The sequence below is a fragment of the Apis florea genome, unplaced genomic scaffold (assembly GCF_048593485.1).
Source record: "Apis florea isolate Af1SG1 unplaced genomic scaffold, ASM4859348v1 contig_3203_pilon, whole genome shotgun sequence".
Classification (NCBI taxonomy): domain Eukaryota; kingdom Metazoa; phylum Arthropoda; class Insecta; order Hymenoptera; family Apidae; genus Apis; species Apis florea.
Window position 1 is genome coordinate 2460249 of NW_028256723.1, and position 16537 is coordinate 2476785.

The window sequence follows — 16537 nt, forward strand, 5'->3', positions numbered from 1 at the left end:
CTGTATTTCGAAAGAAATACAATCGAGATGATAATATCTCGAAAGGAAAAGAATTACAAATAGGTTATCTTGCGTTTAAGAATATTGTATCAGCAATTTTTTATGATGCTGGTATGCGGTTGAAATTTATCCGAATATCCAAGGTATCGTATTTCTCACGAGGTTGAGAATGATTAATATTTAAGAAGCAATTCTACTCAAATCAAGATTAATGGAAGATACGTCGACGAAATCAAATTTGAAATGATGATCTTATCATCGATAAATTATAGTAATATATAGTAATGCTACTAATGCATTATTCACGTACATTCAAGAACATTTCACATTCTACATATTCTTTAAAGAATATATTCTTGAGCTATTTCAATTATTTCCATCAATAATTAAACTTTCTGCCTCACTATATTTAATTTCTTTCTATGTATATTTTAATATCTTATATGTAAAATCATATCAAATTTCCATCAATAATTAAACTTTCTGGCTCACTATATTTAATTTCTTTCTATATATATTTTAATATCTTATATGTAAAGTCATATTATACAAAAAAAGTATGTACATAGAAAGAGTCAAATTCCATCCTCGAAATTCTTCTTCAAATTTGCGAAAAGATTTAATCATTCAACGAAGCAAAAATAATTAAAACGATCGATTCGTGTGTGATCTATCAATCTATATTTCAATTTCATTTCACGAAGCTTTCGATCTAGAAAGCTGTTCAATCCAGAAGCGGAGAATGTTCTTGGAAATTTTGTTACTCATCTATAATACATCAAACATTCGCGAGAGAAATTTACACGGGAATCTACCGCGCGACAACCCGATTTAATACAAGATAGAAATTAAAAGGCATATCGTATTCTATTTGACGAGAAATAACCGGTTGCCGTGAAACGCGTATATCAGTATCGATATTTCTTCGTGACGGCCATTATTGCGACGAGTTCCTGATGCAATTTTCATTAACCGATACATCTGACACGGAATATACCGGATCCATGGAAAGCTATATCCACGCTCTCCACGCAAATTTCCATCGTTTGTTTATTCCATTAGAATTTGAAAATTTCACAACGTCCACAAAGAGTACGTGTCCTCGTTCGATGGACATTCTCACAACTACCTGAAGCTTATTTCTTATCTGTGCAAATGCACTGCAAGAATTAAAGATCCAATTTATTCATTCGGCTAGATATGTCAAGAGAAACGTAACGGAGTCCATTTTTCTACTCTGCTATTCCTGTAATTTGTCCATCCATTTTTAATTTTATATTTTTTCATCTTTTACAACACGAATATATGAAATCTTACTACGCTACTCTCAATTGTCATAAAAATAAATTTTTATTTAATTCGTTGCGATTGAAATTTCAAATCGAAAATTAAAAATGTTCAATTCCTTCGATTCATTTTTCAAATGTGTGAAAATTACTACCTCCCTTTCGATTCCAAAATTTCGAAAACAAAATTTATTCCTCTCCTCGTGCAGTCATTCAATTTACATGCATTACAATTTTCAAATCATTTGTTGAAAATCGTGTCGCATTATGTCTATTTATCGAAAACACTTTTTGATAAAACCGTACCGAATTACGTACGCCATTTTGATAACAGTATTTGAGATTCAAACGTTCCCAGGACATTCGATTCTTCGATATTCGTATCTCTTCCCGTCACGTAGTAGTCGAAGATTCGTGCAATGGCTAATAATTCTCCTGGGTAATGTCCCTCGTCTACGATTCATCTTAAACGAACTTTCAAGAATGATTTTCGAACACGAATCTCCCAAGAGTTTACATATTTTATCATTTTCCTGTCCTCGTTGAGGAAGATACAGTTTTGAAACTTTTTAAATTCGTTTCATCGAGATCTTTACGAGGTGTTTCGTAATACATGAGAATGGAAAAATATTATTTATACGTATAAGAATACGCAGAAAAAAAGCGGAAATATTATGTTTGTGTAAGTGTTACTATTTTGAATATTTTGAATATTTGTGCAAATATTTATAGAGAATTTAAAAAGAAATTTATTTCGTGTGAAAAATTTAAATACATCGTAATAGGTATTTTATACATACAATATATTATTGTATATTTAAATTTTTTATAAATGCATAGAAATTCGTAGTCCAATTATTACATATATCATACAGGCAGAAAATTTTTCGTACGAATATTGTATGAAAAATCATTTTTATAATAAAAATACTTTATTAAAATTAATAATAACATTTACATCATTATGTACTAATACATTTAAATGCAAATTATCATTTTTTTTTCAACATTTCATTTAATGAAATTTCTGATATATTAATTCAAGTAGTAAAAATAACATTTTTACAGAGCGTGCGAAAACTTTTATCGACTTATTATTTTATATTTGCATTTTTTATCAAATAACCTGCATACGTGGTTCCAAAACGACAAGCTTACTCGAAATACGAGTTTATAGAATACGTGGAAAGGATTTCTGGAAGCGTGAGGGCCATGCAATTAAATCCTCGAGCTCGTGTGTCGCCATTTAGTTGGCCGCAAATTTCTACATTTACCTCGCGCTCTCCCACTATTCCATTCTGCTCAGAGATTATTGCTCCAGTTCGTATTTGCCGCGTTTACTGAAGCCTCCGCAAGCTTTCCATTCCCTCGTAAAATATTAATTTTTTAATTAAAATAATACGCTGTCGTAACTATGCTTGGAAAAAATTAACTATCATTAGCAACTTTTTATTGGAATATCGAATAAATTTCTTTTGTTCTGGTTTTCGATTGGATTGCGATTATTTTTATTTTTTTTTTTTTATTTTTTTTAATCATTGATATTTCCATCCTTGGTGAGTGAAAGTATAATAGAAATTTTAGCGTCAAAAAAATAGAGTAGAGTAATTGTTGATAATAGAGAAATTTTCAAATGATGAGTGAAAGTGTAATAGAAATTTTAGTCGAGAAAATTTTATTATCAAAAGATAGAGATAAATAAAGAAATTTTCGTACATTCAATAACGCGACAAGAGGAATAATATTATAAAATTTGACCAATTTTAAATCTGACTCGAATGAAAAATATTTGCAAGAAATGCATAATTATTTATTATCCAAAAAGTGGAAAGCGAAAAATTATAAAGCGTAAAGAAATAATTTATAGTTAAGTTCAAAAATTAGCCATTTTACGCCATTATCTTCTGCAGCATCCTTCTGATGTAAACAGAAATTGTAATAAATTTAATTTAGCAACGTGCCAATTAGCCAACGAAGGACAAAAGAAAAAGGAATTTTATAAATTCATATTACACAAAGTCAAAACGCGAATAATCCTTTTTTATTCTACGCGGACATCAATCAGTTCCTTTGTCAACGAAAATCACCCTTGGGCGATCAGATCAGGTAGTGTGGAAACCCTCACGTTTCCCTCTTTCATTGCGCCTTAAGCGATTCTTTATTAAAGAGGGTGTGCTAGACAGAGTTCATTATTAAATTTTTAGTAGGATTTGGAATAGCTCGAGTTTTCCCGACGACTAAATAAATTTTTTCCCGCGAATCACTTGACCCGTGTGTACATCGTGATTCATTTATTTTAGGGACGTAAGATATGGTTTGCGATAGTTGACCTAATTCGAAGCACCTTCCTCCACGCCACTTCCATTGTTCTTCCATTGTTTTCTCTATTAATCACATAACCACTGAACAACTTTAAATCATCGATCTTTGCTGTCTTAGTTAAGATTAACCTAAGTTCCAAACTAATACCGTGTAAGAAAGTAAAATTTTATATATATTCGATAAATCGTTCTAGATTTTTAGCGTTGGCAAAAATTAAAATCTCTCGATAATTATATTTTTTTAAATAAATGGCTCATTAATTTCAACTCTGGTCACAATAAAGGGTTAAAGGAAAATTGAATTCGATCGAATTTAATCGACAGGTAATCAAATTTTCATACAGTACGGTGTACACATAACCGAACCATAATAAATTCGTATCAAACTTTGAACTCGATCCGAAAATTCCATTAGCATCAACATGCAGCCGAATAAACTTACCGACAACATTAATCTAATGTTGCAAGTAGACCACGGACAGCGAGTCTAAAAACCACCCTTTGTTGTCACGTTGACATCCGGTTCCTTTATTTACCGAATACCATCCTTCTTTTTCCCCTGTGAGAGATATCTTATCTGTTTCTCAATGAGAACCGTATTTTGGCAAGTTCTTTCGCGTTCTTTTCACTTTTGTACCTCGAGTCTCACCATTAAATAAAAGTTGGAAAGAGGACTACTTTGAAAGTTTTTTTTCCCAACGATATTCGTTGTGTAGTGCAAAAATAAAAAATTCTACATCTGAATTTATCAATTTTGTAATATATATTTTATAAGATATTCAAATAAAAAAACGTTGGAATACATTTTCACGCTCGAAATTTAATAAAACAAATTGAACAGTCAAATTATTGACAATTATCCAATTTGTCTTTTGAGAGATGAATTTTTTAATTTCACATTGAATTTAATTTCTATTATGATTTTCGCTTTTTCATCTACCTTTCATTCTTAAAATATCATTAAAATATTATTTGTATAGGTACATTTAAAGTGTACGTCTCTAAAAATCAAATTAATTTATATTTTTATTTAATAATCTGCAATTGCATCAAGATACAAATTTATTAAAAATTCCATTTCAAAATGTTCACGTTCCGAAAAATTTATATTTTTACTTATTTGACATTTTGCAAATCAAGTTGCTTTCTAAAAATAAGAACAAATTTCTCAGCATCCTCAATCTTGGAGGTTGAGTAGAAGTAAAAATTAGTGACCGCTAATTAGGCTGCATCGATCTGCCTCTGCGCGCTCTCTCTTTCTCAAGTAGTACAAGCGTACGTATATAACGGCGTACGTGACACAGAAACACGAGGCGAAGATGTCACGCCTCGTTGCCGAAGAATTCTCAAAGCGATTTACAACTCTGTTTATTCCCGTCCGCGAATAAACTGCCACGACTTCGAGCGTGCACGCCGTTCACGAAGTTTCAGAAATTACATTCCTCTGATAAGACAATGAATCTGATCCGAATCCATTTGTCGCGACGAGACCGGAACATCTACGCCACACGTTTCTCTTCCTTCCACAATCTACTCGACTTTTGGATTTAACTGCACTTTATACAAACGTTCTTTACGCACGAACTTCATACTCTTCAGACTCTTAAAAAGTTTCCACTTTTGAAAGGAAAATATCGTTACTTCTGCTTCCTACTTTCTTTCTTCTCAGATAAGAAGGTATCCACGTGTCGAGAATCAGTTCGGTTGTCTTGAGTAAGTTGAGTAGAGTAGAAAAGAAGCGTTTCGATACAAATAAGTTGGAAGCAAGATGATCCTTCTCTCTTTTTTTTTTTTTTCTTTTAAAAAAAAATTCGAAGTGCTAATATTCCCTTGTGTAACGGAAATTATATTACGTTAATAATAATTTATAAACTCCTCTCCAATTTTTATTAATTCCTTCCTTTCGTTTCTTAATATATTCATATAGAGATATATGGAAATAAAAAAAATATATTCTTCCTCATAAAAATAACAACGCAACTGCTTCTTATCAACTTCTTCCGAATTCAGTTACTACATCTCGTTTGAAAGTAAGTACCAATGTTGGATGTCTAAAAAAATTGCAGGATGTCCCCGTTTAACCACATCATATATATATACTACCGGCCAGGGATTATACGGTGAATTTAGCTTGATACCGACACGACGTACTCGTGAACAGAAGAATAGCCCGGAAAATTCGCCTAGCATCGTAAACAGGCGTGCAATTTGTCCGTAGGTGGATAATAGGAAATTAAGTAGTTTGGAGAACGCGGCGAGCGAGTTGTGGCCGTCGCGCATTATTGAAAATTGTTTGATCATCAGAGAATTCCATTAGCGGCGGTGAAGTATTAGGTACACCTTTATTTCGCGAGTTATTTCATTTTCTCTTCTTTTTTTCTACCGCCCGGGGGAATTCCGGAATGACGATATTCAGAAACGTCTCGCGCGTGTCCGTTTTCACGAAATTATCTCGGCGCGTGTAACCGATCGATTACGATCGGGTGTTTCAGTGCGTTTCCAATGAGATTGGAATTTTTTTTTTTTTTTTTTCGTTCGCGCTGGAAAAGAAATTTTAAGGTGGAAAGTACACATTTGTGATATTGAAAGGTAGTCGAATTTATGGAACACGATTCTCTTGTATTTTTAAGAATAATTTAATTATACACGGGTGAAATAATAATTTTTCGAAAATTTCTTCCCTCTGTTGGAAGGAAGAATTCCATTGTTTCATTACTGGTAACCGCAATTTTGAATTTTGTGTTTTCTTAGAAAATAACTGTAATTTTTAATCGATTAGCTTTCATTTAACAACACGAACAAGATAAAGTGTATCTTAATTTTTAGACATTTTGATCGTTGTTAAAATTACGCTGATAATATATTTTAAATTTTAAATTTAATCGAGTTAATGGAATGAAATTATAACGAATGAATTGATTCATATGACGGGACATATTATTAAGAACACAGTTTTCAACTTTACAAGCTAATGATCGATTATTCACCTATCAACCATAAGCTCAAGTTATCTTCTATTAATAAACTTGAACAGAGGTAGGAGGGAGGGGGAGAGGGAGGCTTGTGCAAAGCGATGAAAATGTTTATCGAGCGTTAAAATGTCAAATAGCTACTACTTGCACACCGTTAATGAAAGTTCCAAGCTAATTACACCCTGCCCATAAACTTTCTACAATTACACCCCTAATAATCAAACTTCGCAGTATCGTTAATTTTTGACTTCTCGTGAAACCGGTTGCATAACAATTTATTCCATAACGCTGATTCAAATTATCAAATTTCTCCAGTTATCTCCAGTAAATAAATTGCGTTTCTCTGATTTTTTATTTATTTATTTTTCTTTTCTTTTTTTCATTCGTTAAGCACTTTATTTTTTTTTTTTTTATTTCGTTAACTCTCTCTCGGTCTTAATGTTAAGAGTCTCGAACACAAAGGGAGCGTTTCTCGTTCGGATAAAGGTTTGCCCCGCTGCAGGCGGAACAGAGTTATTACAGTTACAAAAGAATCTGTCGTTTTAAGACATTGCTTTCAAGCGAAATGAACTTCCCGCTCGTGAATCCTCTCGTCATTAAGTGTATACAATGCAAAGAAAGTACGTGTACTTCGCGATAGGAATAAAAAAAAAAGAAAAAAGGAGAAAGAAGGACTCTCGAACATCGAGATCATAAAAGATGGAGGAACAGAGGGTGAAAGTATTATTACTTTCGGACTGTCCCGTGCTAGGAACTTCCTATAGAACAATTTGATAAAAACTTCGACAATCAATGGGCTTCTCAGAGAGGGGTTATTTCTGGAAAGTGTCGTTAATTCGTGTCGAAACAGATTCAGTAACAATTGTTGCTCACAATTTCTTTCGAGAATCTTGGAGAAATTAAGAAGGGGGTCTTGTTGTTGATGCGATTTTCAGTGTGTATTAGAAAAAAAGATTTATTTTTTCACGATTAGATGATACATACGACGTTGAGAATATACTATTCGCTTTAATCATTTTGTACATCACTATATAAGATTATATTTAATGATCCTATTTGATATAATTTTTGTTATCAGATAGAATATTGTATTAATTACAACGCATCATCGAACATTCTCCATTATTTATTATATGCAATCGTATAAATATTTTTTTTATTTGATAAAATATCACGATTTTAATTCTCTGTTTTATCAACATTCGCACTATCTCATGTACAATGTAAAAAAAATAGTAGCTACGCCATACTTGCCTTCGTTAGAACATCCGACATTAAAGCATTCAATACCCTTTCATAATCCGCAAAGATATTTTTAAAACATCAAATAATTAACAAAGCGGAAACGATCAATCACAAAGTTGGAAAAATCTCGCTCATCCTTCACAACCTATTTATCTTTCGAGTCGCGTTATCAAAAATTTTATTACCATTAATATCACGATAAGATGAAACTTGAAATAATTGACTCGAGCGTATGCTTCGATACTTCGTGCTTCCCCCGTAATGAATCAAAATGTTAAAACTTATAGAAGCAGGCTGACCCACATTTCGAAGAACAGCCGCCACTTTCACGTACATTATATTCCTTAAGATTCCTGGTAGAGAGCGGAAAGTCTGAAAGAGGATAAAGGCGAAGACTGTGGAAAAACAGAGAGAGAGAGAAAGAGAAAGAGAGAGAGGATTGCACACCGTGTGTCTCTTTCCACCATTCTATTCAATGGCCTCCTCAGCGTTTGTTAAATAAACTTCCCCCCTTGGCTGCGTGAAATATGAAAATACTGGAGGGCAAATATACATTCGCGAATTCTTTTTCGCCCTATATGCGCGTAGCTCGCGGGTCAATTTTTTCGTGTCCTTTGTTACACGTCTCGCAACCGACTCGCCTCTCTTGCATATTCTTACTCAACTCTCTCGAACACATGCACACACACGCGCGCACACAAACGTACGTGCGCGCGCGGGACGCCCTTACGTTGCTGGAAGACAATTTGGGGCTCGCCAGATTATGCTGAAATAGCTTATAAAATGTTAAATAGGATGGCACGAAAATATTTTGTATTTTGTTACAACGAGCGCCGTTATATTTTTATTTTAAGAAAGGTGTAACTTGTCTAAAAGATGTGATTTAATGCGTAAGATTTGAAAAATTTAATTCTAGGATTGCTCGATAAAAGGAAATTTTTTATGTCATTAAGGAGAATTAGTAATGAAGAATATATAAATTTTGTAATTTAATATTTTTCAATATTATGTATATAACGTAAAAATATTATTTTTCTCGATACAAGTCTTGTCTTGTATCTATCACCGTCAGTACAATTTCGAATGCACGTGAAATAAAATATTTAATAGTAAATAATTTCTCCAAGAAACTATATCGTTCGCGATACAAGGATTAAAAAATGAAATATTCGATTTATTAAAAAATAATTGAACAAAATTGGAAAAATTCGTAATTGAAAAATTGAATTCTTTACAATGGAAAACCATCTATTCATACGCCGCGTTATCAGATTACGGGATTAAGCAGATTCCCTTGAAAACTGTGGAAATTGCAAACTGTAATTCCAAAATTCGTTTCTATCCCATTTTCCAAGAATCTAGGCCCTAAACCAGCTGGCGATAAATTTTCCGATACTAGCCTCAAGCGTTAAGCTCGCGCTGTTTATCAGAGAAGCTCTCCACTGCTAACAAAGTTCCATCGAAAAGGAGTACAAACCATTTATGTAACACCAGGATACATAGCCTAGATAGCTGAGACATGTCTTGAGAACGTTTTAAAGACGTCTAGTAATTTTCCACTGACCTTTTAAAGACGTTTCCTGGACGTCAGACATTTCTATTGTGCTCGGATCTCTACGACTTAATTGTGTTCTTAAATTAGCGCAATTTTTTCCCTCTTCTTTCTTCTTCTTCTTTTTTTTTTTTATTGGATTTTGCCCAAAATTAGATTTCCCTTTTTTATTGTAATTAGATTGATCCATTTTGAAATATATATTGGAAAATACTGAATGAACTTTTTATTGGACTTATTGGGAAGATAAGCAAATTATGAACTTAACAATGGAGTTAAAGAAGAGAAGAGAATCAACTCAGAGAACTTTGTGCGTATTTTAATTCATTAAGAGTGAAGAATAAACGATAATTTACATCATAAAAATAATTAATTATAATTCAGATAGCACACATTATCGAAAGAAAATAATCAGTCGTATAATTGATAATAATTACATTTAAAAAACAACTATTAATAAAACATTGAAAATGGCCAAGTAAATACTTTTCTCAGGTCACTGCAAAGAAACTGTAAATTTGATAACGGTAAAATCATACGTAAAATCAACATATACGTATAATGACATTATAAACTCGTACCATATAATTCAATTGTAATATGCGGAAATTATATTAAATTCATAACTAAAATTACCAAGGCCGACAAATTTTACATACATAATTACGAAAAAGAAGTGCCTACCTTTATTGAAATTAATATTAAATTTCATGTTTCTCGCTTCTTGGCATACGCCATATATCAAATCGATCGTCCCAACATCGAATATCGACAGATTTGATCTATCGATTAAAATTTAAACACTTGAAGTAGTCTCTCCTCAATCCCTTCTCTCTAGCCTGCCTTACGTGTCACGATCACGTGCGCGATCGTCAAATGTATCCCGAGAAAAGTAACCGAATTCCGTCCGACATCCGGAGTGGAGGCTGTCAATCGGTTTCGAATCTCGCGCCAATCGGAACCAGGCCACCACGAAAATAGTGGAAAGATTTCCGTAAATCCTGAGCGAAACAGGGGGTAAAAGGGAGAGATAGCGGTGACAGGCGAGCTGGCTGGCAGACAGGCAGGCTGGCAGGCAAGTAGGGCAGAGGGAGCAGGTTTTCGTTTGCGGTTGAAAGAGCTGCCAGTAAAGGGAGAAAGCCCTTCTCTCTCTCTCTCTCTCCTCATCTCTCTTTCCTTCACCTTCGCCACGGTGGGGTTGAAAACTCGCGCAGGCGTTTCCACCACCGTCCATCGTGGCGCCTCGGCGGCTCGCCCCGCCAACTCGTTCACCCCCCACCCGGTGCGCCGCTCACCCCCGAAGCACAGCCAACTCGGCGCTGCTCGTTGCGCCTCGGTCAATCCGCGACTAGTATGGCGCTACGCGCTCCGACACGCCACCGTGTACGTAGCGTGCTTTCTTAATCGTGCGCCACCGATCGTGCACCGTGATTACACGCACGCTGGAACACGCGCCAATCATTCCTCCGCCCCGATAACGGGGAAGAGACCGATCGCTTCGACTTCCAATTCCCTTCTTTCCATTAAAACCGGCTCCGTAAAGAAGAGAGAGAGAGAGAGAGGAAGAGAACTTACCCCCAAATCGTGAAGATTCTTGTTGTTGTGCTCCGAGTGTTCGTCCGATCGTATCGAACGAAGGAGATAGATAGAGAGGGAAGGAGAGAAAGAGGTGATAAGCGGCTGAGTTAAAGGGTTGCTGTTTCGTAACCGCGTGCACCTGATCCTTCGCCGGTTGTTCCAAGCGCGAGATCCCATCGCGGTTAAACTGGGATAAACGTGGGGGGAAATAAGGTGGATCCAGGTTGTGGAATCGGTGAAATGATAGCGTCGTCAATCGGTGCCCGGTGCACGAGGGTGGACGGTGGTCGCGGCAGGTGTCTGACCGGGCACGAGCTCTAAGGGCAATGATGCGAGTGGATTGGCCGACACGAGGACGAGACAGGACAGACGATTCGTGAGGGGAACGTTGAAGGAACAATTGGCCAATCGGTGGAGGAAAGAAGAAGAGGAAGAAGGGAGGGCAGAGTCAACTGCACAGCTGATCGCTGATAAACATGAGAGTGCCGCGTAACGCGAGCGTTGTGTCCCTTGTTTAATTTGATGCTGTCCAATCGAACGATCCTTATCCACCACCGTGCGACAGAGTTGTAGAGAGTTGTTCGCATCCCTTCGAGCAAAGGGATTTGCATCGAGGACAACATGGCATGCCCTTTTTCGCGGGATCTCTCGAAGGCTGGCTGCGACGAGCAGCAGGCTGGCAGGGGGGACAATGATCGTTCGAGGATCGCCAGGTTGGGAAGAGACGACGGTGGCAAGTCTAGGCAATCGTCGTTCGAAGTCACCTCGTTGCTGATGAGAGAGGAGACCGAGGACGCGGAGGACACGCAGACCCTCAACCTGAAGCACCTGAGGGCGGCTGTGCTCGTGCTCACGAATCCATCGGTATCGTGTTTACACATCTAATCTATCTTTTTCACGTTTCTTTATCTTTCTTCTTCTTCTTTTTCTTCTTTGGCAATTAGTTTATCTAGGTTAGTTATTTGGTTAGATTGTAGTGTAGAAGTATAAGAAGTTTGGAGTATCGCGTTGACGAATCCATCGAATCGTCGCATTTATAAATCTATCTTATTTTTCTTTCACTGATGGCCAGTTCGATATTTGTAATAGTAGATTACGAAATGTTATTCCACGCGTACGTACGTTGAGATAAACAAATAAATATTGGTATATATACTTGCGATAAAATTCTTCGAACAGAGAGAGAGTTCGACGAGGTATTGCGAGCTTGACAAAACTTTGGTAAGACTTGGTGGAACGCAAAGACTAAGTTTGGGTAGGACGAGGAAGGAAAGATGGAAATTTATGCGACTTCATACTCGCCTAGTTTGTCGTCTTTCGATAAATTTTTCATAAAACTCGGGAATTCAATTTTCTCGGCCACCTACTCTTCATCTCTCGATTCCGCGCGCAATTATTGCATCCGAGACCACGATTCGAAAAGTATGTGTGATTTGTGTGAATGATACAATTCGTTAGAAGGAAGGAAGTGGTAAATGTAGATAGTTTGAGAAGTTTATGAATAAAGGTGAATTAATTTCTCTTCTCAAGAACGAAAATTAAAACACATTTTTTTAAACATGACTTATTTACAGAATACTTTTTCCAATATTCTTCTTTTTTTTTTTTTTTAATTCCTCTCACTCTTTGATTAAATCTTTCTTTCTTGAAGTTTACATGAATGAAAATTTTAATTAATGTAATTGTATAATATTTTCATTAATGAAGAATGTATTTAAGAAAATGTGAGTTATTTAAAAAAATAATCATTCTTGCAAACAGATAGTAATTAGTTTTTTATTCATAATTTTATTTAATTATTCTTCTTTTTATTATGTAATGTTTATGAATATTATTTTACTATTTTTTAAATACTATTTATTGTAATTTGTTATTTTCTTTTTCTTTTTTTTTTTTTTTTTTTTTTTTTTACTACTCAAAGAGAGTATATTATTCCAAAGCTTTGTCATCGATAAAATCCACTTCGACACAACTGAACAGCAAATGTCACCATTATTATTGATTTATATCACTTTTTAACATTATCTTGATATATTTTAAATGTTTCTATTCGAGGCATTGAAATTGAAAACAAATTGCTTGAAAATAGAATCGTTTAAAAATTAATGGTTTTTAGTTTTAGCGTGTTCAATTCTTTCCATGAATTCATCTTCTTATAGAGATAATAAATATTCGAAATGATGGGCATTCGCTTAAATTTACGCATATTGATGTATTTCACAGAAATTCACAAGTTCCATTCATTGCAAATGATGTTTACGATACTGACGAATTAAATAAATGGATTATGCGTCATGTTGATAGAACATTTAAAATATCTCTCAAAAATCCTTATCCATTAACAGAAAACAAAAATAATTTTGGACAAAAACAAAATTATTTACTTATAAGTTTTTAAACATTATTATTTATCTATTTGTTTTATATAAGATATAATAATATGACAAAAATTCTTAAAAATAAAATTTAAAATATAATGTAAAAAATTAATCAAATTAATATGACTATAATTTGTTTTTTCATCCCAGAAATCATTTGTCAAAATTCAAAGAATTTCCATTATTTTTCTCTTATCTCTAAAAACGCGTCTCTTTTCCAAAGAAATTTTCTATCTCTCCTGCAAAAAAGAACTCAATCTTTTTGCACCGCCAACGCAATCACAACCCCTTTTTTCCCGTTTAGAATAAAAAATTATAATAGAACTATAATCATCCTTCGCTTCAAAAATTATTTGCCAAAATCCAAAAAAATTTCCTTTACCTTTCCCTTATTCCCTCCTCCTTCCCAAAAAACTCGACCTTTTTGCACTATCACCGCCATCCTCCTTGTTTCTTGAAAAATGAAAAATTACCGTAATCGTCCAATGTTTCGTACGCGCCAGATTAACCTAACCGCAGAAAACCAACGATTCATCGATCGTTCGTATTATCGTTTTGTTAATAAGATCGTTCCCAAAGAAATGTACGAGTAACCTTATCCTCTATTGCCGATACAAATTAGAATTCTTTCTCGCGGGCGAATTGGGTTGGAAATGTGCAATAAATGTGAACAGAGATGCCCTTCTGATCACCCGAAAATACCGTCGTTCAACTTTCTTCTTTCGTTCTTCCAGATCCTTGCTCGATTATTTAACCAAAATTATCCTCCTCCAACGCTCGCACAGGAATTATTTTTCGCGCCAAAGTTCTCGAAAAAGTTAGAATCGTTCCGCGGTTTTATCGTCTTACGGATGATCGACGAATTTCGCGAGTTTTTTCATTTCCTGCGGTTTGTGCCTAGCGAATTAATTCGGGAATAGTTTTAATTAAAATACCGAGGAGAGTGGTTTTCTCCAACCAGGGAGTGGGATCGATTTGCTCGGGGTGCACAGTTTTTATTTTCTCGATGAAATTCGGCTGATTTCGTTGTACACGAGAAATATTGAAATTTTTGGAAAATATTAGCTTTTCTAGCTTTTTTTTTTCGCTATGATTTCGATAGAGAATATAATGGAAAAATAAATTTTGTTGTTTTTTTTACTGGTTTTTTTTATTTATATTTGATTTTGTTTCTTAAATTAATTTTTAATTTCGTGGATGATGGGCAATGTAGAATTTGAATCTAGTAATGATAAGATAATGATTGATAAGATAAAATTTTTTTCAAATGTCGAATAATAATACAATAAACAAACAATGTTAAATAACATTCGAAATAATAAAATAATCATTTCGTATTATTATTCAATTGTTCCATCTCTTAAAAACAATTAATAAAATTGATGTGAATGAAATAAGGAAATGAAATCTCGTATAAATCACGAAGCATTGGTTATTACGTTCATTAAATCTCTTGTCGTTATGGAACAAGCTTAAGTTTCTTCTTATATTAATTATATTTCCTCAGATGGCCTTTTAATAAGTTAATTTTCCAATTATCGTGTCTCCCTTAACTTCCTTAACTTCCCTTACTTTTTGAACTTCATTCCAAACAAAACAAACTTCGCTTCGACAACAGATTTCGATATAATTTCTCGGAACGAAATTCATCCATTCGTTTCCTTTTTCCAAAGCGTATATCATTTACATTTCCATCGTATTTTTAAATATTTCATAAAATATATAAATATTCATTCTAACGATCACTTCCTCTCCCATACAACGTCGATTTATCCAAAAATCAAGAACATTAAACAAGAACATCGTTCCAGCTTCGAATCAAAGTTCAGAATTCACTGCGAGAACCGATCCTCCGAGCCATCATATTTTCTTTCTCCCATTAATTTTCAACGTATCGATTCAACGGAACAATCGATCCACACGTTCTTCCTTCGTACAAAATCTCGAATACCGATTCACTCACAAGATTTCGTAAAATCGAGCATCGTTTCGACGATGCTCCAACCTCCTCTTTGACCAGTAAACAAAAAAAGAGAGAGAGAGAGAGAGAGACTAATACGAGGTAACGCGTAATATGAATTTCAAATCAAAGAGCGTCCCGTTTGCTAAAATCGCGCGTTAAAATTGCTGTATACCTTCCATAGGAGGGAGGGTAGAACCGCTTAATTCGAATTTGATACCTCGAATTTATCTCGCGGGGGATGATTTCCACATCGAGTGTCCGACAAGTTTTCTACCCTTCGTGAGAAATTCATATTCATACCTCCTCCTCCTCCCTCGTTCTTCTGGATCATCCCGCGTCTAGAGCACGTCGCAGATATTTCATTTCGAGGTTATCCGGTTTAAATCAGTCGGATGCGCATAGCGGAAGATCTTAATGGCGGGGATTTCATCGATCCGAACGGTTCCATCGGTGGTGGAAATAATTAGCGGATCGCTTATATAATTCGCATATTATGCGAGTTGGCAAGTGGTTGAAAACGAGATAAACCTGTCTACATTTACACGATTCTTTTTTTCGCTCGTTTAACGAAAGGAGGGGAGAGGAAATATTCGGATTTTCGAAGTTGTTATGCAAATTTTCGAGGATGCGAAAGAAGGAGGCTGGCAACCCCCTCCCTCCCCTAACGTGAATACGATTGTCGCTTTAATGGGGCGTCCGAAAGGGTGGAAGGGCGGCAAGAGATCCCTTGTTTAATTGCATCCAGTTATTTTCAATTGCGGCTTTGAATAATTTCCAGCTGGCGAAGTCGCCGGTTTTTATTTTTCGGGAAATTAATTGGTTTAATTGGTTTGTTCGTCGGGAACAAGTTGTTTGGAAGGTAATTTTTTTTAACAATCAAGTTCTTTTCAAGTGTAATACGGGGGAATAAAAGGGTTTAATGATTTAATGATTATATTTTCGCGTTATACACGCGAAAAGCTTCCGTAATGGCATTAAATTTTCATTCATAACGGAACAGAGAGGAGAACACGTAATTGTATTTACATATTGAAAGCAAACACGGGAGAATAAACTTGGTAAATAATATTTTTTTAGATTAACAAAAGTTTTTTTTTTTTTTTAAAGAGAAAGTTTAAATAAGGATATAATGTATGTATATTAAATCGCAGGAGGGGAATTTTATCGAGGGAATAAATAACTGTGGAAGTTTGAAAATAATTGGAACCTTCCAAGTTGGAAACTCTCGGAATTTATAATTTT

General features: G+C 34.8%; 1 protein-coding gene across 1 annotated transcript in view; it reads left to right on the plus strand.

Moving 5' to 3' along the window:
* The first annotated feature begins 10879 nt into the window (after positions 1-10879).
* Gycalpha99B (guanylate cyclase 1 soluble subunit alpha 2) overlaps positions 10880-16537 on the plus strand; it is a 48013-nt gene continuing 42355 nt past the window's right edge. Inside the window, exon 1 of the mRNA XM_003693825.4 lies at positions 10880-11818. Coding sequence (XP_003693873.1) covers positions 11576-11818 — 243 coding nt within the window. The 5' untranslated portion in view covers positions 10880-11575. The remainder of the gene's footprint in view (positions 11819-16537) is intronic.